Source organism: Aspergillus puulaauensis, chromosome 6 (genome assembly GCF_016861865.1).
Source record: "Aspergillus puulaauensis MK2 DNA, chromosome 6, nearly complete sequence".
Taxonomy (NCBI): domain Eukaryota; kingdom Fungi; phylum Ascomycota; class Eurotiomycetes; order Eurotiales; family Aspergillaceae; genus Aspergillus; species Aspergillus puulaauensis.
This window is the reverse complement of record NC_054862.1, coordinates 3327137-3350536: the sequence shown is the minus strand read 5'-3', so window position 1 is coordinate 3350536 and position 23400 is coordinate 3327137. Positions and strand designations below refer to the sequence as shown.

Below are 23400 nucleotides of genomic sequence, written 5' to 3'. Positions count from 1 at the left end.
GGCTGGCAACAGCTGGTGAATATCGTTAGATATCGCACCTTCACGTATGAAAAACTTGAAGATTGTAGTCACTCTATAATTTAACACCATTGATGCCTATATAATCAAATCTGCGCTCTCCCCGCTGACCTCTGCCTACACTTTTCAATAATACAATCCAGGAAAAACAATATCTCTGTACGCAATATAGTGGGAGGTTGGATTACATCGCCTTCCCTCAGTATCCTACCCAGCCGATTGCCCATAATGGACGAAGGCACTTTCTTTTTGAGCACCAGGATATCTCGTGATGCCCAAATTCCTCTTCTTCGCGACCAGATTATAGGTGCGTATCATGAGTTCCACGTCTAAATACTGGAGCTAATCCTTCATCAACCAAAGCGAACGCAGGAATTGTATATCCTGGAGACCACATCGAAATAGTCACTGGAAAGGAGACTTTTCTGAACGCTTCGGCAACGTGTCCGTTATCACCGTGTCCCTAGCTGCTTGCTGCTTTGGCCTAATACTCTTTACAGACCCTAGGCAAAACCACCGTCAGGCACGCTACCATGCCCACCTCCTGCGTCTGACGCCTTGCACGACCGAGCCGTTTGAAGTATTAACGAGTGCGCACTCCGAATTGGGATTCGTAGATCCGCTCTTTAGAATACTAGACGGGTTGAGCGAAGACATTGTTTCCTTTGTGCGTCAACAGTTGACCCGCTAAAGAGATGGAGACGGAAGCGAAGGGCACGAGGGCAGAAATGAATCGTGAGAGGCAAAGGCATAGTGTCAGTGCGCTCTTATGTCAGGGTCACGATCTAGGGCTTTCTTATGCTCTAAATGGTCTCGACATTGTGTGCAGATATTCAAGAAGAAAGCAGAAAGGCATTTCTCATGGCAAACGTCAATATGTTGATAGAATTAACCGTTGAGTGCTGCCCAACCTTCGCAAAATACCAGAAACCTATAGCAAAGAGTATGTCTACGTGGGTATTCCGATAGTATGCGCATCACCCAATGGTATGCATACCTGTGAGCACAACAGCTGCCATCAGGGTCTTTGTCATACCTCCTATATTGCCACAGTTAGCGGGACGGCACGCTCGTAGAAGGACTTGCTATTATTCCCCGAGCCCTACAGATCATAGTGTTCGTACAATATTCATTGGGTATGTCTTGGGCCCTCGGAAGCCGACCTCCAAGAATCTATCTTGGAAGGAACAAGACCCTGCTGGGTAGACTATGACTGCTGGTCATCTCCAGGCTCACTCGTGTCGGGAGTGGCTATCCGACTTCTCTTTCTGCCTGAACCCTGTGCCTCGGATCACGTATCCCCATGGACCGGGGTAGCCGCCGCAGAATATACCCAGGATTTACAGGTGGGAGATCTGACATAGCACGCCCACTATCGGCCATGCATGGATCTGACGCTCCATCGGCGCCTAAGATCGAGGCCGGACATCGACGACGAATGATAATTAGCCCGACCCTGCAAGCTCGGACAATTCACTAGGCTGCTCTATTCCCCAGTCTGGATATCAGCGGCCTGTCGGAAACAGCTCCCATATTACATCTAAAACTAGTGCTGTCTTTGTGGCTTCGATAGCGCCTCCACACGCCGACACAGGCAAGATGTCTCGGTGCACGATCAAGGCCTCCGGAAGCGCTCGTACTCGGGCGCCATGTTAGGAGCTACCAACATGCAATATTCGATGTGATTTGTCCGCCTCATTGAGATAGACGGATATTCGGCCTGTACATCTCGTACTCGATATGGCTGCATTGACCCCTCAGGGAACTGGAATGTCATATAAATGTGATAACAAAACGCGCAATGCCGTTACCTACAGTTGCGTCAGTGACCACATTTCAATCACTGTTTGTTTTCTCTTGAAGCTAAAATGACGAACTCGAACGGCATCCAGAAGGTTTGATTCAGCAAGTGCGAATCTGGAGTGTATCAATCGCTAACCGTGAGATCAGGCACCACGCGTGCAAGATGGTAGCTCTGTATGGGAATCGCTATCCAGATGGCTTCCATCTCGAGATCACGACAGCAACTACTGGTGGAATGTTACTGGACCCCACATGGCAGCGATGCTTGAAGAGGCTGGATATTCGAAAGAGAAGCAGTATGAGAACCTGTTGATCCACTACCACTGGACTGTAAGTACCACAGCCGAAGGCAGGAGATAGGTTATTGACGATCATCAGGTACCTTACATGGGTCAGGCACCCGGCGCAGACGGGACAGTACCGTGGAAGTGCCTGATAACCCAACACGGACTCCCATTGATATACTCGTGGAAGTGGAACGGGGCGAGCCCAACCAGCAGACCCGATATCCGGATTGGATTCGAGCCCATTGGAGAGTCGAGTGGTACAGCATTGGATCCCATCAACCAGCGACGCACAAGGGAGCTGCTGGACTCCTTCGCGCGCCGTATTCCCATGGACACGGCCTGGACAAACCATTTCCTGTCCACTTTCTACGACCCTGAAACGAAGTACTGGCAGGCAAAGGAGGCTGGTGTCCCACTGGCTACCACCACGATGCTTGGGTACGATTACCTGCATGACGGCATGACGCTGAAGACATACTTCTTCCCCAGGCTGGCTGGGCAGAGACTACTCCCAATGGATCGCTGGGATGCTTCCCTTCGTCATATACTCTCCGAAGCCGACAGCAAGGTCGGGACCAAGGCTCTCGATGCAGTCCTTGACTTCCTCAAGGCCAGCACCGAGGGCCAAGTCCTAGTCCCGACAGGCCTAGCCATCGACAATGGCACGAGCTCTCCGACGGGATCCCAATCGTCCAGATTGAAATTCTACTTCCGCTCTCCACACACGACATTCGCTTCGGTGCGCGAAGTAATGACCCTGGGCGGGCGCATCACAGGGCTAGAAGCCCAACTACAGAGTCTCCATCAACTCCTTGAAGATGTTACTGGCCTCCCATCTGATTTCCCCGACGATGCAGACGCACCCGTTCACCATGGGTTTGGGACCGGATCCTCGCCCCTGGGCCGCGCAGCTTACTATCTGTACTACTTTGACATTGCACCTGGTGCCGAAGTCCCAGATATCAAGTTCTACACCCCGCTCACGCACTACGGGCAGAATGATCTGAAATCGGCCCAGGGCGTTACCAGTTGGATGGAGGCGAATGGCCGTGGGTCGTACTGTGCAAACTACCTCCGGGTGCTGGAGAAGGTGGCTGGCGAGAAGACGTTGGAGACGGGGAATGGACTGCAGTCCTATCTGAGCTGTCTGTTTAAGCAGAATGGGGAGCTGGATATTACTAGTTATTTCCTCACTGAGCGGTCTTAGCTCCCCTGTTAGACTGTGTGGTTCTTACCTGGCTCAACCCGGATATGCGACGTCTGTTTCCTAGGGCTACTCAACTAGTCGCGTGGGCTTAAGAAATCACTCAAACTACCCGTAAAAACTGACCAGGATCGATTGTTTGTAGCTGCGATATAGCAGCAATAAGATTGCGTTTATGTTTATTAATAAACGATAGAAGAACGGGTCAGGCGTTCGATAGCTTATCGGTTATTCTGCCTCAGCTTGATTCTAACCAGTAGATAAGATATAATCTCATTAGTCCCATCGTTCAAAATGCAGGATACCGTTTATGAGCTGACCTATTGTGGGGAGCCGAGCCCAGTGGCTTGTATATCTTGCGGTGACAGGCCTAGGACGTACATCGTAGCTGTTGCTATACATAGACCGTTGCTACAGTGGTATCCATTCTCTTGGGTCTTGTAACACACGTTCTAGAGTCCGGTGACGAGCCCTGTTGGGAGTTTATCCTGCAACGTCTATATCATTCCTTCTAAATGCATCAGGCCAGTCCGTATTAATTCTGAGCATTAAGAGTATAAGCTTCGCCAGGCCGTAATCTGTCAAATACGAGTACTGATTGCTGAAGACAGAAGACACCCCAGTTCAGCTTTTGCGAGCTTGTATACCTCTATCCTTCCCTCCCTTGAGAAATGCGCCGAGACGTGCCCAGATCCATTGGCTACTTCGTAGGTGAGATCGGGGTTCTTGTCAGGCCTCCTGGCTACTTGGCATGACGTCTGGGATGCGGATCTGAGACCTTGCATCTCAACTGATCTCGCGTGGGTATCCGGCGCCCTGCTCATACGCTGCCCCGTCGGAGGGATTGCATAACATTTGCTGATTGCATGGCTTGGAAGGATTGGTATACCACCTGTGGAAAGGGTCAATCCGTCAATCTGCCAACACGATGTATGAAGCTCTTCCGGCTGCTTGCAATCTAACTCTACGTCCTCTAGCCCAAGGAGGGCAAGACGATCGCTATATCGTATATGCCGGCGGTTACGACTCTAAACGAAAACGGGAAACACGCACGAGAGTAAAACGCAACCAGGGGAAGACAAGCGAGCAGAACACGAGAGGGTATGCTGACGCTAAGCTCCCCTCTATTTGGAACGCGAGGTTAATTGGGTGGACTCCTGCCATGCGCCTTGCTGCTGCAATGCCTGCATCGCCTCGGATTGCGTTACACGGGTACCAGATGGCCTAACGGGTCTGGCAAGTAGGAATCCCCGCCAGTGCAGGGAGAAGAGCCAAGTATTACTGCGGTATACTATGCCACCATGTCAGCCGAAGGACGGCTGTGACTGGCCAGAGGCCAGCTACAGATCTCAGCCAACCCGATGGTCATTCACGGCCTGGTGTTTATAAGAGTACGCCTTCTACGAGCGGGCTTGGATAGCAAGTCATTCAACATTCTAACAGCATACATCGACCCCATGCCTACAATGATGAACGCTACACCTGACGAGACACCCTTCCTGATGATCCGCCGTCGGCGGAACTGGACACCAGAAGAAGACATGATACTAAAGAGGGAAGTGAGAAGAGGTCTGATACCCGATCTCCCTAGACTGAGGGTTAGGCCATACTAATTCATCGTCTGTAGTACAAGGAGAAGGTGACAACATTAGCTGGCACGAGATCGCTGCATATCTCCCGGGGAGAACGAATAAAGATTGCCGCAAGCGCTGGTATGGTACTGCAGCAGTGAAAGTAAAGAAAGGACCATGGACAGAGGCGGAGGACGAACGGCTACGCAGAGCGATTGAACGACACGGTACCAAGTGGTCGGTGGTTGCATCTATGGTGGCAACGAGACTGCCCGATCAATGCTCGAAACGCTGGGGTCAGGCAATCAATCCAGATATCGACCACAGTCCATGGACGCAGCACGAGGTATGTCATAAGTGTTGATATAAAACACATCTAACACGGCGTTAGGACGATCTCTTAATCGAGCAAGTCAACAAACACGGCCACTACTGGCAGCAGATTGTGTCCCATCATTTCCCAGGAAGAACCAGTCTCGCCGCAAAAAACCGATATCACATACTGCAACGACGACTAAAGAGCCAACAGACCGGAATCACCAGACGCTTCCATGGTCTGAGCAATACCCCATGGCAGGACATACTGTGGTCTGACAATTCTCCGCATGAAAACAGAGACCAGGACATCTCCTCATCAGCGACTCCCCAGTCGGACTTGATCACTCTCCCAACAGGACACGGCAATTCCCCCTTCGTATTCGACGACAGCTCCAGATGGCTTCCTACCTCCTATCCAACTTTCCACCCTACATCCTGTGAGCTCGATGTCGATTCCACAGCCTTTCCGTTTCCGCTGGTCGGTATGTAGCATGCCGTATTCATGAGTCACTATGGACGCTCTAACTAATTATGTAGATCAAATAGATAGCACCGATGCAACCATCGAATCTGAAACCCCACCAACTATGAGCATCGACGATCTCGTATCTCAAGCCTTCGGTCCGGGATCTTCACCCACAGGTGCGCCATCGTTTCCTCCCGGCTTCCTGTCCGATACGAGCCCTCCAGGCGAAGCCAAGCCCGACGCCAATCATCGAAGAGTCTGCATCCAAGCAGTCTGCTCAAGTGACAAGGTCGGGGCGGTATTCGAGGCAGTGACGAAACTCTCCGTATCAGCAGCCATCAAAATGGATAACTAGACACGCGGTGGTGGCTAAAGGCGTCTTACATGTCATCCAGGCAATAAACGGATAGAGATGGCAACGTTAAGCTACTCGGGCATAGTTCAAGAACAGTATAGATATCATCCCTCGAGGATCAAAACCCTGTATTCCTTACGGTAGACGATCCATTCTCCAGCAATAAACTGTCATCCACAATACGTGAGCGGTAATCCCCGATCATCTGAAGCAGACTTGGTTAGGCAACGCGATGGCCCAATCTGATCGATATCGTGCGTGATATTCCCCTACCAATTACGACATTTATCAATTAATGGACCTGACCGGGCGGTCCAGAACACTACTGCAAGCTGAACTGTGCTGAGATAAGACTGTTGCTATTCCAGAGCCTAATCCTTGCCGGATCCTTGCCGGATCCTGCACACTACGCTCTGGGCTCGTGTTGGCGCTGACATTCGAATCCGTCAAGGAGAATAATATCAATCTCGTGTAACCTGCATTGTCTCGGAGAATACTTACAGGCAGGGCATCGTGCAGATGTGCGAGACTGGAGACCTTCAGCTCCCACGTTCCAGATCTTGCTTCGTGCATGTTGCTGACTGCATCGCATTTTGCATTGCCTCGTTTTATTTCTTCTTAATAACATTCACTTATACATTGGATGCAGTTTTTGCCGTGGTTTTAAAAGCGTCCAGAGTACATGACTCATATCTTTTCATCCAATGCCGTTATCTCGATGGGGATATGGACATGCAAATTGACCCATGACTACTCTATACTTGATATTTGTCCGATTAGAAGCTGTCACAACATGAGCGCAAATCTGGTGACTGCAAGTTATAACAAGAACGAACAGCATTCGCGACTTATGTAGTAGTGAATGAGGGTATTAGATCCTGCATTATACTCATCTCGTAATGACAAGAGCGTACAGTAAAGCACTCCACGTTCGCGACTTGCATTCATTCTAAAATTATCCACATCCGTATCCTGTCTCCTAACATGCAGCCCACTCTAACTTCAAGAATTGACTTTCTAAATCGTCAACAGACTAGAGAACCAAGATCGAATGGACTTCCTCGGACGAGCCACCTGCATGTTGCATACCCCATCAACCTCCTGACTGATAACCTCAACGCCACTCTTACTCGAATGTATAGGCGACACCTTCTGCTTCACCAGAAATTCTCCAAAATACGCATCCAGCCCCTCCACATCTTCCGGCCAAACGCTGACACCAACGCTCAGGTCCGGCCGAACAGCAACAGCAGCACCACGGGCATGATTAACCCCGTACCAATAATGCGCATCATCGTCGGGAACCCGGTCATCATACACCACAGCTGCATGCTCGCGGAGACCCTTAAGGTCATCCTCCTTGCCATTCTGCGACGCAAGCAAACGTCTAGCCTCGTACGGTAGAGCCTTGGTGACAAGAATAACATTGAAGATCGCCTTGCCACCAAAGCGGGCGAAAAGACCATCCGGTCCAAATGTCTTCTTGGAAAATATCATCAGTCTCTCCCGCACAGGGCCCTGCAGGTCCGAGCCAAAAACCAGGAGATGGAACCTCGACACCCCGGTCATTTTATCGTACAAGTACGACGTGTACTCTATATCAAAGCAAACACGGGGATTCGGAGCACGAGCTCCGTTGCGAACGGATATCGGTCGTTGCTGCTCAGGGGTATCAAGAGGACAAATCGACGACTCGATAATCGGCCACTCGATACCGAGGAGGAAGTTCGAGTGGCGTCTGTAGAAGACGCCCATGAACTGGCCCTGCGCCTGTATACTCCCATCTAGTGCCGGGAGGGCTTCATCATGCGATTCGAGGTTCTCGTGCAGTCCTCTCAGGGCAGCTAAAGGCAGATGCGAGTTGCAGAGGAAACGCAGATACGCGCCAGAACAGCGGATGACGCGGTTTGCAGCCATGCGGCGCTCGCTATCGTATGTTGGAAGCAGAATATCCCGCTTCGCCTGCTCCTTGAGACAAAGGCCCAACTTCCAGCCGAGATTGGCAGCGTCGTATACAGAGGAGTTGAAGCCGAATGCCCCCATGACGCTGTGGACGTGAGCTGCGTCGCCACCTAGATGCACGCGCAGATCAGGAGATGAGAAGTGCCGGGCTACTCGCTCGTTGACTTTCCATACTGAGAACCAGCTGATTGGGGACGCGAATTCGATCGTCCAGGGTGCCATGATCTTGCGCAGTTGCTCGAGGGCTTCGTCTGGGGCGATCCCGTGGTCGTCGATGCGAGTGTCCCCTACGCCGGATGCATTCCTTCTCGCGTCTCGGCTTTCGCGGAGACGGCGGGCTGTTTCTTCGTTGACTTGGATATATATCCTAGATTTATTAGACGCGGTTTAAAGGAGTTAGCAAGGAGAGAGTACTGACCGAGTATGCCCCTCCTCGCGAGGAATGATGACGCTCCCACCATGTTTACTAGTAAGCATGCTGTAATACCAATTAACATCCCGCATTTATCAGACGGAGTAGAGCTCACCTCATCCCAAATATAAGCGGATAGTCCGTCTTGAACTGACAGTCAATAATCGCCCAGTAGATATCCGTCGCAAGCCCATCAAAGTCCACCTTCATCTGCTCGCGAATACTGCTGGCCGCACCGTCAGCCCCGATGAGATACTGCGCTCTGACAACCTCTTCCGCGCCGCTCGAGATATTCTGCAATGTAGCCTGAACAGGGTGCGTCGAATCACCGTCCAGCACGCCAAACTCCTGAACGAGGGTCTCCCTCTCTACAACGATCTGATGGCGCAGTAGGTCGCGGATGTATATCCGTTCCAGCTGACCTTGGGTTATAACATGTGCGCCCTTGTATCGGGAATCGCTAGTCGGGTGGTTGCTGTGGAACAGCTTTACACCGTTGCTGTATACTGCAGTCGAGTTGATGAGCGGGCCTTCTTCGGTGGCTTCGTGAGCAAGACCCCAGGCGTGGATGAGCTCCAGGGCCCGTGGGTGGACTGCGTCTGCACGGCCGGAGAGACAGGGTGAGCTTGCCTTGTCTGTAATACTGTTAACTAAGGACCCGAAGAGATTGAGAAGGAGGTTGTACCTATGATCCGGAAGCTAATACCCTGTCTTGCGAGGATCATTCCTAGTTGCAGGCCGAACGGACCCGCTTGTTCAGTTAGCCCTATACCCTTCCTATGGTGTTGTCAGTTATACCTACCACCGCAGATAAGTACATCCACTTCGCTGGCTGGTTGAAACCATGCCGGCTTCCCCTGGGCAGTGCCATCGTAGATACTCGGCCATGTCCTCAGATGCGCCAGGCCGATATCATTCCCAATTGTCGAAGTCGGTAGCTCTCTGTGTACTGGCAATGTATAGTGTGCCTGTTCACCGTATTCGGTGATATATTTACCTCCATCCTCCCATGAATTTGTTTCTGTTGGGCGCGCGAATCCACCTTCCCACGTCCGCGGTGGAACGGTACAGGCCATGGCTATACACGTAACAAGCAGGCAAACAATGTTGTACAACAAACGATGTATTGAATAAACAGCCATCTCCAAGAATAACAGCGGCATACAATCGTTTTATCCATCCGCACGAGCCATACCATACTCCGCCTCCAACCCGGGGTAGCCTGGAGTCAGGTTCGGAATAGAACTACATATGAGAATATGCTGCTGACGCCTAGAGTTTGCCGGGCTGATCGGGATTGGTGCGTGTCGATATCGCCACTCAGCTACTCGTGTTGAATAACTGGCACAGACCAATTCCGTAACAGCATATTGAAACCAGCCTTGCGCGCCTTAAGCCACCGGGTCATTTGAGTAACCCGAGTCACTCTCTAGTGGATCGCCTCCCCGCGATATAAAGTGAAGTAATAATATGTACGGCATCAGGATCGAGACCCGAATGGCCTTGGCACATCCGAGGCCGAGTATGAGTAAGTTAATTGAGACTAATGATAATCGTTTAGTGCTCCTCTGGTATAGTGAAGGATGATTCAGTCTGCGAATTACTCGGAGATCTATCAATATACCGATTAGTTCAAGATGGCGAGTACCTCTAGGGAGGACTCCGAACGATATCGTCTTATAGAGGAAGGCACTGCTCGTACCAACAATGGAAGGAACATTCCCGGATGAAATAGGAAAGCACATTTCTATAATTGCCAAAGGAAGGAGCGATCGACGGTCTGTCGTTTCCACGGTGATCCCAACGTATGCACACATTTGGTCTGGAAGCTGGTAATAAAACAACTAGCATTAACATAAAGTCTATATCTAAAACATTATATCGTAATAAACATTAAACCTGCACCGGCGTCTGCATCCCAGACGAACTAGCATGTCGAGAATCCCTCCAAGCCCGCCACGCCCTCGCCGGCACAGGCTGATATATCGAGTCCGGCGTAGATGGCAAATTCCCAATATAGAGTCTCTGCATCGCGGTCTTCTCTTTAACCAGCACCTCACTAGAATTACTCGACGAGGTCGCACTCGTCCGCGCAATATAGCTATGGCTCTGATACTTCCCCAGCCAAAGCAGCTGCTCGTGCTCGCGGAGGTACCGGTCAGACGAGAAGCTATTCTGCACGTTCTTGCGCCCCATCATACCGAACTTGCGCCGCTGCGACACTTTGGCGTAGATGCGGTCGGAAATGGCTTTGATTTGTTCGGGGGTTGGGTGGAATTCGAGGGTGGGCACGACGTCGCCGGGTAAGTCTTCGGCGAAGGGGCTCCATTTGTCTAAGAGGGCGAGGACGCGCAGTTGAGCGCGGGCGAGTGAATCGGCGTCGTTGGGAGCCACAACTTCGCTGAAGCGTTTCCCTGTGGCGCGGTCTGTAACGACGCAGAATGAGGCGCCGACGTCGGTGCAGACGACTGGGGCGCCGGTTAGGGCTGCTTCGCCCATGGCGAGGGGGAGGCCTTCCGAGATGGAGGAGTTCATGAAGAGCCACTATGGATGTTAGTATGGAAGATATATTGACCTCGTCATTACTTACAGCGTCTTGGAGAACGACAGACGGGTTGCCTAGACCTTTGAGCATGACATGCTCTCGCAGGCCTTTGGAAGCGATGACTTCCTGGCATTCTGAGGCATAGGCAGGCGCACGCTCCATGTCTCCGTATATATGCAATCGGTAGTCCTTGAAGCCCCATTTATTCACAATAACATCCGAAGCCATGATGGCCGTCTTGATATCTTTCACGTAACTGCGGATGTTAGTTATATTTCGGAATATTAATATAGGAACATACCGAATGTGCGACAACATAACAACAGTCGGCGTCGTAGTCTTGATAGTTTCAATAGGCTTATATCTCTCCATACTGGTGATACCATTAACCACAGGGTCAATCTTCCGACTGAAAGCGCGACGGTGCTGAAGAGCCCCTTCAGCCGTCCCCAATTCAATCTCCCAGCCAGGATTAAAGTACTCGGCGCACGGAAGCACAACATCAGCGTGGTGCTCAACCAGGACACACGCCAGGTGGGCAAGGGATATCAAAGTGTTGTTGACAAAAGCAGAATCGAACGAGACGGCAGAAGACAAGAAGACCGTCACCTCACGGAAGCTCACACAGTGATCCCACACATGGAGGGCACACTTTCGCTTCGCTTTACAGAGGACACCAAATGTTGCTCCAGTGAAGTGATGCGAGGCCTGGAAGACATCGGGAATGCGCTCGGGCACGGGGATAGAAAAGATGAAGAGATCTAACACATTAGCTGCAAACCATAATCAGTGTCAGGGAGACGTACAGCGATGCCACATATCCAGCGCCGTGTCGAGCTGCTGCAGTGATGGGTGCTCTGCATCCCACCATTTCGACACCGGAGTCGTATCGTCGACGTCGTCTGAAAGCCACAGCTCGCGCCATGCATTCTTGACTATATCGCTCATCCACACGTCGTTCCAGCTGCGCCCAGACTCAAAGTACGTATTCAGGTCGACAAGGGCATTGGTTGCCTCTTCAATGTGCTGGCGCTTCAGGTTTGTCGTCCGCGCAGACCGAACGAGCTTAGTGAGGATTGGAATGAAGTGGTTCTTGATGTCTTCCTTTCTGGTATCCAACGAGCGCTCCACGACGGCTGAATCGAGGGTATTCTGGAATACACCGTGGGTTGGGTTAAGGAAGTCTAGGCCCCATTGCGGTAGAACAGTCAGGGACTGAACATTCCTCTCGATTTGGAACTTGGGGACTCCGTAATCATTGGCGTTTTCGGATATAATGTGCCACCTAATGCCCTTCAGGTCATTAACCATGTCCCGGCGACAGGCAGAGACACCGCCAGGTTCGTTAGGCCAAGTGGCGGTATCCATAGCCAGAACATGGAGACGGGAGTCGGTATCTTGCAACTGCGTAGAGAGTGTTCTAGTGTTGATCCGAGCATCACCCCCGATGCCAAAGCTATAGAGGTCGCTGATTTTGAACGCCATCTGCGTCCACGAACTGATATCCGGGTCAATGTCAACACGAGCGAGGATTGTATCAACCTGGCCATCTAAATAGTCACCGGCGGCATCCAGGCGACCGAAATCGCGATTCCTCCAGTACGGACGAAGAACGCGATCGGAGCGGAGGAGCAGTTCGTCAAGCCAGGTGGTTGTCACCGCGTCGAAGTGTTTGCTGCCTTTCCATGACTTCCACAGGTGTGTGCGCGCTCTCGAGGTTGGAATTGGCCTGGTCTTGACGTTCATTCCCAACATCCGTGTAATGAAATTTGTCTTGATGGACTTGAAAAAGAAGAGCGGGTTATCATGCAGGAAACTACTCCTGGAAGGCTTCTCGAGGACATGGAACCAGTCGTCCTGGATCATAGGGGGCGTGGGCACATCCTGGCCATTCAGTGTTGTCTTGATAATCGGGTGAAACTTGTGATCGTAAGTCCATTTGGCATTATGCACATTCTCGCCCTGAGCGAAAGTAGCCTTGCTGACTCTGGGATAAGGAATCCATTTGTCCTCACGCTCCGGGTGATGTGGTGGTGGCATACACCAGGCGACCTTGATCTGGATATGAGGGAACGTGTACTCAGCGCGCAGCAGCTCGTCGTCGAATTTCGCATTCTTCCGGAACCGATACTTGAACTGCATTGGATTGACCCCCTGCATTCCAGATCCAGATACAATATATCCGCTGTCATCATACTGCACGACTTGGCCTTCCAGCTCCCCGGAAGTGCATTGTCTCTGGATCGGAAGTTTGCGCCTTCGAGACCTTTTGTCATTATTTGCATATTCATATGTAAAGTCGTTTTCCAATTTACTGCCCTTGTATTCCTGTCTTCGTCGAAGGACTAACTTGTCGGTGTACGTGTTGACGGCCAGCAGTTGGGTCTGGTCCCTAGGCTCGTGAGTATGATTTCCCGAGTATTGATATAAAATCGTAGACCCGTCAGGCTGGGCTTTTGCAAAACAAGTGGTCGGTCCATGCAGATTTTCAATAACGATTCTGTCTTTTTGGACTATTGTCTTCCAGCCACGGGTGCTCTTGTACACGTCCATAATATTTTCGCGGCCGTGGAGGAGCACAAGGGGAATTAGAACCCGCTGAAGCAGTTTGCAAAGTGACCAGATGCTGTTTAGCAGCAGAGTAACTGGCCAAGAGAATATCAAGGGCTGTCCACGAAGCACGTACTCGAGTTCACGCTGGTACTGAGGATCCGCAACCAGAGAAATTATCACGACCTTGAGACACGTCTTGACACTATGGTGGATATAAGTGAAAGATAGCTTCAGCGCATCCATAAACCGCACATCCGTTCCGAGAGGAGATGGAAGGGCCCTCTGTATGGGCTTTTCATATGTTGTATCCTGGAAAACAGGGTAGTCTGGATAGTCCGCCTGCTCCATCCAACGCTGGGCGTAGTAGGTGACTGACAAGGACAAGGCCACGCCCATGTTATACCGCGCGACAAATGCCCCAACGCCTTGCAGGTCTTGTACACCAACCCTGGCCTGGAGCCAGGCAAGCTCGTCAGTGGTGACGCGACCTGGCTTCCCTGAGCATCGCCGGAGGAGAAATGACCGCGCAGACCGGGGAAGCCCATCCCACTCCAGATCGCAGTCAATACCGAGCATTAGATGGCGCAGCAGTGTACGTTGGCCATGGCTTGCGACTCGCGAGCACTCAGAAGGCGACCGCTCGAGCTGGTACTTGACTCCCTCGGGAACAGAAAGGTCATAGTCATCGCGATGGTGACCGACCAGAAGCTCCGCCATCATAGCTTGATCGTGTGAGAAACCGAACTTTGCTTCAGCAGTAGCCTGCACCACGGCCTCGGCGATGGCTCTGCAATTGCGGCGAATGTTTGTCGTCCAGTCTTGACCCACGAGACCCGGTCCGATCACAACAAAGACATGCAGCTGGTCGCCGACGAGACGGCTTACTGCGCGGACTCGCTGCTCTGTTTGGAGGAGATGCTCGGCTGAGACGAACTCGATTACTGTCTGGCCAGATACCCAGAGACGGACGACATCGGTGAGCAGCTCTTCGGCATTGGGGAACGCGGCCTGTACGACTGTGGATGTCTTCGAGCCCAAATTAGAGCTAATAACTTCCTTTACCTCAGATCCAGGGTGGTTTGATGGGTCCAATCGGAAGCGAAGGTCGTCTGAGAGGGCATTGATATTGTCAAATGTCTGGGCAAGGGTGGTAGACGACATGTCCAAGTAAGGCTCCAACGAGCTGCTTGTATAATTCGGCTTTGGGGTAATGTTTGAACTTTGCTTGAAGCCCGTGGTCCTTTTCAACTTTGGCATTCCAATGTCCGACAGCCAAAGAGAGTATATCGCAGCGGTCCACGTACCAGAAGCCAGCGAGATGACACTGCTCCAAGTAAAGGGTGGAATCACCTTATGCATGACGATCCCAACGATGAAGCCCACGGCCGATCCCAGTGCAAGACACCGCGCTGCTTCAGGGCCTGTAAAAATGCGGTTGTATTGGTAGAAGAGCAGGCCACTATAGGCACCGATATACGCCAAATACATAATCGACGCGCGCTGGGATGGCTCAAATGCCCACATCAGTGCCAGCGTAACAGCAGTTCCCCAGATATGCAGGAGGAAGAACTTCATCAGGTTGGTCCAGTATAGTCGCTGGCGATCGCCTGAGTTGTGCGACAGCACTTCGCGCAGACTGTCGATGGACGATATCGCTTCGCTGTTTCTTTGGGTCACAGATGTCCAGAGAGGTTGGGAGACAGCATCCAGCATAAGAGCACCGGCCAGATAGTACCCCAATCCGAAGCCAACAGACAGTCGATACTCTGAACTCGAGGCAGTGGAAAGACCAACGAGTGCTTCGCCAGTGAGCAGCGCCGTCCACTTATCCATGAGGGCAATGACGAAGTATAGAATACCACACCAGACGTCGGCACCGGTATGGCGCCAGTGCAGAAAGGCGCTATGCATGGTGAGGCCCTTTTGCATGTCGCCCATTGTATCAACAGCGGCCTTGAGCTGCAGGTTCCATGTCGGACTATAGGGAAGGGGGATCTTTGTTCGCGAGTAGCGACAGTACCAAACCAGGAGGAACATCGTCGCCGAGTATCCATCGGCCATTTTACGCACGAAATCGTCATTGGTGGGCTTGGACCAGAACGAGCGGCGACATTCTTTCTGGACAGCCTCGAATAGAGCTTTTCGGGGAACCGAAGAAGAGGAATCGTCCTTCATGCTGGAGCTAGGTGATTCGCTTCTCTGGGCGTACCAGTTGACAACATCACCGTCTGTTACTCGGGGGATATTGAGATACCAAGTATTCCACTGGGACATGACACGTCGGGCGCCCAGCAGAAGCGAAGTCACGAATAGCCCTAAGAGGCAGAGATATATAACGGAGTCATGCCCAACCCACAATGTCACAACCGGGCCAATGAATAAAATGGGTATACAGCTCATGATGACGGTACGGCCCTGCATCAATTAGCCAATATCAAAAATATATATTAGTAAACATACCGATTGGAACTGGAATCCAGGGAGTTGGTAGATCGCCAGCACAGACAACAGCATCAGGTACGTCGCGAGGAAGAAAAAGTACAAGAAAAACAAAACACCAGCTGCAAAGCCCTTGACGCATCCAATTGCGATCAAGGCAATCAGCCCACTGACAAGAGTGACGGCCACACCTGCTATAAATCGCGTCATGACGAACATGCTCATAGCAGGAAACGCCATGGCGTAGAGATAGTAACTGCCCCCTGAACTGATCCAGCCACCAAACCCACCACAGACGAGAAGGGCTACCATGAGAGCCGTTGTAGCAAGGGTTTTGTCAACGTCACTCATGAAGGTTGTTAGGTAAAGACCGCGTCCGATGGTGGTCAACATGGTGATGTCGATCAGCGCAGGCAGGGCAAAGATACCGAGGAAAGTAATGCGATAGTAGAAAGGGACCCGGTGCTCATCGCCCTTGGGATCTAGGTCAATCTCCATAGATGCGTACGCAGTTGGAATCTCGGTAAATAATTCCTCTCGTCGTTTTGGTGGGTGGACGTTGTAATATTCGCGGTACCGGGCTGAGATGATTTTGCCCAGCAGGTTAGGAGTCATGTCGAAGTAAAGATCACAACGCGCGCCCAGGGCAAACATCTCTGCAAAGACTGCAGCCTGCACAGTGTGCCCATTGGGGAGAGGATTGCGGTCAAGTACTTCCAAGTAAATCTCGTCGAAGGAGAGACGGCGGAAGGCGCAGAACACAGCAAGGGCAAACATATCAGCTCCCGCGTCAATGCGATCGGTAAGAAGCGTTCCTTGAATGACGGTTGTAAGCTGTCCAAGAGTTCGGGCATCACCGCTCATGAGTATTTGAGGCAGACGAGAATTAACCTCGTCGAAGAGGGCTGTTGCAGCGGCAGCATCTGGAGTCCAGCACCCTTGCTCGCGATACCAGGCCAGACGAGCAGCGACCAGATCCTCTGCAGATATTCTACCACTCAAGTACTCACTTGAACTGAGTGCGCGGAGCTGAGCTAGACTAGGAACCTCCATCAGGAAGTGCTCGCAACAAGCGCGAACCTTTGCAGCGAGGTCTGCGCATTCCTGGCAGAGGGTCAGCGACAGCCGGCGTAGAAAGAGCATTGCTTCTGTCGGGGTAAGTTGTTCGATGTCGCTAACGATGCGAGTAGGCAGTTGCCACTGCTTCGATAGAGTGTCGTTGGAAATAGAGAGGCCAACTTCAGCCATCAGGCATTCATACCGGCTGTACCCTCTGCTAGACATGTATGTATGAAGGATGGTCCCGGCCCGCTCCTTTTCTGTCTTCCCAGAGAGATACATATTCAACGCACCCATCGGATCCTGTTGGTACATGCCCCAGATCTGGGTTTCCATGCGAGTCCTGAAGCCAGAGTGAAGACCGGAGTAAATGCGGACAGGGTCCCGTTTGCTGCCTTCGCAGGAGAGGAGCAGGTCGTACAGCTCCCTTGCAGCCTGAGAACCATCATTCTGGGAGTCGGCCAATTCTTGAAGATCTCCGGCAATTTTCCTCAGCTCTGGTAGCTTGAGCTGGTCCAGCAAGTTCAGATCTCGAGTATGGCGCTGAGCCTGCAGCAGCTCCTCAGTATCTTTAGCCGTGCAATCCAAACCCAGCTGGAAGCAGCCCAAGCCAGAGTAGTCATTCCCATCCGGGGAGAGTGAAAACGGATTCGTCATAAGAGGCTCATTGAGGGATGGCCATTGTAGCTCATCAATAACAAAGACCTGCCCATCGGATGCTGGCTTGGGAGCAGGAGGAAAGAGAGCGAGCTTCTCTCGAAGATTAGGAATCATATGCTGAACAGAGTCATACAGACTCTCATACCCACACGGCACAGGCGAGATCTTCTCGTTCTGCCTCCAGATATCATGGGCAGCCAGAGTATTCTCATCCTTCATCCACATCAGAGCCCCGATCGGTTCATGCACGACAGTTTTCCTCGCTGCGATCGCGGCGTCGGTCAAGGCAGATTTGGACCCAATCCAGCTCATCGCACTGTTATAGTTACACCATTTATAACTGCGGTGGAGAACGTCATGCTGCAACTCGATGCCATCATCCACAGTTTCCCACATGGCCAGCGTCGACTCCCCGATGGGCTTCTGCGCCGCGACAACCCGCATCACAGTGCGCATCTTCTCCATATCGAAGTAATTCTGCCGGTCGCCATTTGATAGAATAGTTCCGTTGCAGTATACAACCCCCCGAATGCGTGCCATGTCGATTTCGCGACAGGTGCGCTCTGGGAGGTAGTCCGGGGGCGAGACCTCCAGCCAAACATCAAGCCCGAGGCGGTTGATGAACCTGACTACCTCGTTCATAACCACGGGTTGGAAATATTGGTGGAATTCCGATAGAAGGACGCCGTTGAACAGGGACTGGGCGTCACTTGGGCGTCGAAGGTGCGTTGTTAGCGCATTGGTAAGGCCAGAGAGAGCGCGTATCTCTTCATCGTGACGCGAGTTCCCGTCGAAATGGACAAGCCTTGCAACGTCCAGACGCGCAAGGGTATGTGTAGCAGTGGTGCCACCGGCTAATGCGTCCAAAACACCAGGCTGGATGGGATCAAGTACTACTGCCTCCCATTGCGACAGTAAACGCGACTGGTGGGGGGTAGGAGGGCTGTCGAAGCTGCCTAGGTAAACCCCGAACGACTTGGGTTCTGTTACGGTGGAAGACGGTGTGCACAGCGAGGGCGTCTCTTTTCCCAAGTGCTTAATATACCGCGCTGTTGCAGCAGGGACTTCTGACAGTTCATGTCGTTTCTAGAGATAATGAGGTGATGCGCACAAGGTTAGGGCCTACAAGGCACTCACCCGCCAATGTCTATACAGATTGCGTCCGACGTGGTACAGAATATATATACTGCCAAGGATGATAGTGGCAAGTAAACATGCTGCGAGTACCTAAAAACAATTAGAAGTTCGACATCAAAACGCAGTTGGGAACTCACTCTCCCCCACCAGGTCGCAGTCATGCGATCCCATCCTGTCGCCTGCAAGCCCAGGTACTCGACCATAATGACGAGACCAAATGTGAAACGAACGACTAAACAGAAAAAAAGAAACAAACAAGCAGGGTCCAGGAGATCGCGAAGAAACAGTGGTCACCGCAGCGCGGGAGCAGTGGGTTATGTAGATACCAACTAGCGGACTCTACTACGACCAGGACCCAGGGCTGGAGCCGCAGCGCCTCGAGAGGAGAATCATTTTCATACCGGATGTATCAGTCAGGTCAAGGATGGGACTACGCTACTTGTTTAGACTCCTCCATTTGCCCAATGGGCCGTAATGGCACGATGGAGCCAGGCAGGCCCGGTGTCTCGCCATATCATGCATCGAAGTGACAGCGTCGCCAGAAATAGATCATTTACCAGTGATCTAAATGCAAGTTTCACTTGGCTGGCGCGATCCAGTCTGCCTTGGTTCGCCAGACCGAATTTTCCTACATTAGGGCTTACCGGGAGCTTTGTTGTGCTGGGCGTTCGTTGTCTGCTCCACGGATCCTGCTTGGTTGACCTGTTTGGTGCCACGCTAAACGCGAAAGAGTAAAAGAAAAGAAAAGAAAAGACGGGGAATAATAAGATGGATGAATTCGTGTTTGTGACACCGCTGCTTTTCGGCCGGTCCGGGCCTGGCACGCATTCCTGGGTGGCATCGGACTCTGGTCCCGGGCTGGTTGGCGCTTCCTCCCCCAGTTGCATATTTCTACAGCTCACCCCGCGGGCTCTTCTTGACTCTTTTCCGACCGACTCTCCTCTTTTCACTGCCCTGGGATGCCAATCACGGCCCGAAATGGAGTCTCTTAAGCACACCAGCGAGGGCGCCGCTGCCAGCCCAGCGTTGCACCGCAAATGCCAGCTACGCCGCCGCTGGTGGATTGCGATTGGCATTGCAGTCGCTATAGTCGTCATCCTCGTAATTGTCCTCCCGCTGGCCTTGATTCTTCCTAACAAGGGAGAGAAAGGGAAGCCCTCGAGTGTGATCTTCCCACTGTACATCTATCCAGAGTCTAACAGCACCTGGGGCCCGCTATACACGGCGTAAGTTTGCCCTCTTTCCTCAATAAAATAGAGAGTTTCAATTAACGCATACAGGATTTCATCGCACCCCGATCTCGATTTTGTGATCGTCGTGAACCCACAAAGCGGGCCTGGGTCGTCCACGCTCCCCGACGAGGCATACCAGGCGGCAATCCGCCAGCTCAACACCTATCCCAACGCACAGAAAGTGGGATACGTGCGCACCAACTATGCCGAGCGGAATGTCTCCGAGGTGCTGGACGACATCGCGAGATATTCTGACTGGCAGTCGAACGCTGCAGATCTGGCGATGGCAGGCATTTTCTTCGATGAAGCGCCACACCAATTCTCCGACGCGACCAGGGACTACCTGAACCGCATCAACTCGGGGGTTAAGGATGCGACTGGGCTTCAGGGCGAACGAACGGTGAGTAATCCTGCGAGAGTGAACCTGCTGGAAATAAACTGCGAAACGCAAGTAGGCGTGATCAGCGATCTCGGGTGAACCGTGGGCTGTGGAGCTGATCTGTTCCTCGCTTGCGACCGATCGTTAACTTGTTCCTTTCCAACTTGCATGCATTGACTCAGTCTGGATTCTGGAACAGTTAATAACAATCGACAGGTCATTCACAACCCAGGCACCATCCCTGACAAAGGCCTCGCCGTCCCCAACACAGACATCACCGTTGCCTTTGAGCAGTCTTACAATCACTACGAGACGAGCCAGGAGTCTGCATTAAAGTCATACGATGCCGACCGGGACTCGCTGGCGTATATTTTCCACTCGGTGCCCGACATGAGCGAGAGCAACCTGGAGAGTTTTGTCGAGGATATCAGCGACCGCGCAGCGTATCTCTACCTGACAACGCGGACAGACCAGTACTACGAGCACTTTGACTCTCGGCTGCAGCAATTCTGCGATGCGGTGCCGACGTGATTCGCCTGGACCAGGACAGTGGGGACGGGGTTGAGCTGGCAGATGCCAGAGTGAGACAGGCAGACAGCGTCCGATCTCATCATCTCACCCACAGACTTCCAAGACAGCCAAAAGCTCCAGCCGAATTGCAGTGGAATCAGTGGATCGCTTGTGCAGCAGCGTGGCTGCGATCAGGCAGGGACATTGGCCAGGTTTGGCGCCTGCAGAAGACCGCGGCCTGTGGCGTTCCGCTTTCGTACCTTATCGCGAAGAATGTTCATAATAATGGCTGCCTCTTAATTCAAAGTTTCAGGGTTTCGATGAGTCGACTATTTGGGGTTTTGACACCGTCAGCACTAAATGCGTTGTAGGTAGTGGGCTGTCTCTGCGACTCAATTCCTGCCCTGCTATAAATCAGCCCGCCATTGCGCCAGACTCGCAGCTAAACACTCCATTGTAAGCTCTTTATACCCTATTGGTCTCTCCAGCAGTCGACCCCTCAGCCAGATGCCTCCTAAATCAGCGGTCGTTGTCCCGCTGTACATCTATCCCTTGACGGCGGAGACCTGGTCCCCTCTCTATGCAGCGTAAGTCGCTAAACAAATTAAGTCGCGGAATCAAAAAAGGGAAAAAAAACACGGCATTAAACCACACAGAATCGAGTCTGACCCCACGCTGAGCTTCCTGGTCATTGTCAACCCCAACAGTGGCCCAGGCGACATCCCCTCCCCCGACGCCAACTACGCCCGTGAAGTCGCCCGCCTCAACGCCTACCCTAATGTCTACACCATCGGCTATATCCGGGTCGACTACTGCCATCGGCCCCTGCACGAGGTCTTCGCCGAGATCGCGCGATACGCCGCCTGGTCTGAGCACTATGAAACAACAAGACTCGGCGTGCGCGGTATCTTCGTCGACGAGACCCCGAACCACCACTCCCCGGAGAGAGCCGAGTATCTGAGTGCACTGACCCGACATATTAAAGAGTTCCCAGGGATCCTCTCCGATAGATTTGTAGCGCACCCTCTGCCTCTACATCCAACCCCTACTAGGTCAAACTAACACCATCAGGTCGTCCACAACCCAGGCACCGCATCCGACGCCTCAATCGCGTCCACAGCCGACCTCTCCTTCGTCTGCGAGGAGTCCTACACGCGGTACCGATCCTCCGACGTCCAGGACTGGCTCGCACTGCATCCATGCGACCGCACACGCGCCGGATACATTATTAGCGGCGTCCCCATGCCCGAACTCCACGCGCTCGTCCAGGAATTGCGCCACCGGTCTGCTTACCTCTTCGTCACGGAATTCGAGGAGAATTTCTACGAGGCCTTTGGGCCGAGTAGTTGGGAGGGCTTCATGCGCGCGCTGCAGGCGTGAGTGAGTGGAATGTAACTAATGTGGAACCGTTGCTTGGACGGCGGACGCCGTTTGACTTGGCTTGATGGCTTTTCGAAGGTATTTTTTTTTGTTTACACTGTAACTACGGATAATAATTAGTCTACAATGACCCATGTAGCTGAGATTAATAGTTGGCGCTATTATGAAACAAAATCTGCAGCTGCGTTGCTGGCGTGATAGGTCTCATTCGTAGAATTCCTCCTCTCTTGCGGTGTCGCGGACACGTGGCGCTCGTGTTGGATTTCGTCTTTTTTTCTTGTCTCCTGCATGCTACCAGTCTCGAGTTCCATTGTTTAATCAGGGTTGATCGGTGGTTCGCAGGCAGATGCTCAAAATTGAGTATGGGCGTTGAGATGGCCTTGAAATTCAACCATCCCTCAACATTCCACCGCAGCAGGAGAGTCTGTGCCGTTAACTTTGTTGAACCCTTTCAAAGCAAATTGTCAAATGAAACATGTGCCGCTAAGTTCCAGTGTGAGTCAAGCTGACTCGGTAGTTGAGTCACAACCTCACCACAGCTCGACCAAAATCTCGAAAGCTGGACATGAAACGACATGAATTCAAGGCCACTGTTGTAGCAGATAATATTGAGATATAAACACGTCAACTCCTACGCCTCTGATCTGGTGGCTTGCAATGGCGCGAGTCTAATTAGGTCCGGGGCCTTAAAGATGTCGGTGGCAAGCGCCACGAATGTGAATGCCGACGCCATTAAGCCCTAATTATCAGCCAGATAGAATAGTTAACTATCATCAATGTTGACAATCAAACAACAGGAATGTATTTGCCCGGATACCGATCGCAGCCACATTCCATCATGACCAAACAGGCATGCAAATACCGAAAACAGGGTTATTCTGCAATGACCACTTACTGCCCCAGCATTCTCAGATCCAATCACTTCACTATTATAAATACCACACGAAAGCATCAGACATCCACTAGAATAGTACAAAATCAGCGTTAGGGCTGGACGGGAATTATGAGCGATATTGGAGAAAACAGTCCTTTACGGAGGATATATTTTCAGGTCTATAATAGACAACGGTTAGTCTACCCCCTGGAACTTCCCACAGCCAGCCATCGGAG

At 51.9% G+C, this 23400-nt stretch overlaps 7 protein-coding genes across 7 annotated transcripts; 5 read left to right on the top strand and 2 right to left on the bottom strand.

Annotated features, from left to right (window-relative positions):
• Positions 1 to 1886: 1886 nt before the first annotated feature.
• Positions 1887 to 3315, top strand: APUU_61358A (uncharacterized protein; the record flags this gene model as incomplete). Its single annotated transcript, XM_041694692.1, has 3 exons — positions 1887 to 1913; positions 1969 to 2151; positions 2200 to 3315. The coding sequence occupies 3 exons, from the start codon at positions 1887 to 1889 to the stop codon at positions 3313 to 3315; spliced, it is 1326 nt and encodes a 441-aa protein (XP_041560496.1).
• Positions 3316 to 4240: 925 nt separating this feature from the next.
• APUU_61357A (uncharacterized protein) lies at positions 4241 to 4540 on the top strand (the record flags this gene model as incomplete). Its single annotated transcript, XM_041694690.1, has 1 exon — positions 4241 to 4540. One exon carries the CDS (start codon positions 4241 to 4243, stop codon positions 4538 to 4540), a length of 300 nt encoding a protein of 99 aa, XP_041560495.1.
• Positions 4541 to 4778: 238 nt separating this feature from the next.
• On the top strand, positions 4779 to 6022 carry APUU_61356A (uncharacterized protein; the record flags this gene model as incomplete). The annotated part of the gene is made up of 4 exons (XM_041694689.1): positions 4779 to 4881; positions 4940 to 5229; positions 5275 to 5683; positions 5739 to 6022. The coding sequence occupies 4 exons, from the start codon at positions 4779 to 4781 to the stop codon at positions 6020 to 6022; spliced, it is 1086 nt and encodes a 361-aa protein (XP_041560494.1).
• Positions 6023 to 7039: 1017 nt separating this feature from the next.
• On the bottom strand, positions 7040 to 9472 carry APUU_61355S (uncharacterized protein; the record flags this gene model as incomplete). Its single annotated transcript, XM_041694688.1, has 5 exons — positions 7040 to 8351; positions 8403 to 8462; positions 8512 to 9031; positions 9082 to 9147; positions 9199 to 9472. 5 exons carry the CDS (start codon positions 9470 to 9472, stop codon positions 7040 to 7042), a joined length of 2232 nt encoding a protein of 743 aa, XP_041560493.1.
• Positions 9473 to 10289: 817 nt separating this feature from the next.
• Positions 10290 to 18992, bottom strand: APUU_61354S (glycosyltransferase family 4 protein; the record flags this gene model as incomplete). Its single annotated transcript, XM_041694687.1, has 7 exons — positions 10290 to 10940; positions 10987 to 11197; positions 11243 to 11702; positions 11748 to 15909; positions 15955 to 18738; positions 18790 to 18879; positions 18927 to 18992. 7 exons carry the CDS (start codon positions 18990 to 18992, stop codon positions 10290 to 10292), a joined length of 8424 nt encoding a protein of 2807 aa, XP_041560492.1.
• Positions 18993 to 19557: 565 nt separating this feature from the next.
• On the top strand, positions 19558 to 20931 carry APUU_61353A (spherulation-specific family 4 protein; the record flags this gene model as incomplete). Its single annotated transcript, XM_041694686.1, has 3 exons — positions 19558 to 20015; positions 20070 to 20421; positions 20617 to 20931. 3 exons carry the CDS (start codon positions 19558 to 19560, stop codon positions 20929 to 20931), a joined length of 1125 nt encoding a protein of 374 aa, XP_041560491.1.
• Positions 20932 to 21417: 486 nt separating this feature from the next.
• APUU_61352A (spherulation-specific family 4 protein) lies at positions 21418 to 22290 on the top strand (the record flags this gene model as incomplete). The annotated part of the gene is made up of 3 exons (XM_041694685.1): positions 21418 to 21497; positions 21567 to 21924; positions 21982 to 22290. 3 exons carry the CDS (start codon positions 21418 to 21420, stop codon positions 22288 to 22290), a joined length of 747 nt encoding a protein of 248 aa, XP_041560490.1.
• Between the last annotated feature and the right edge of the window lie 1110 nt (positions 22291 to 23400).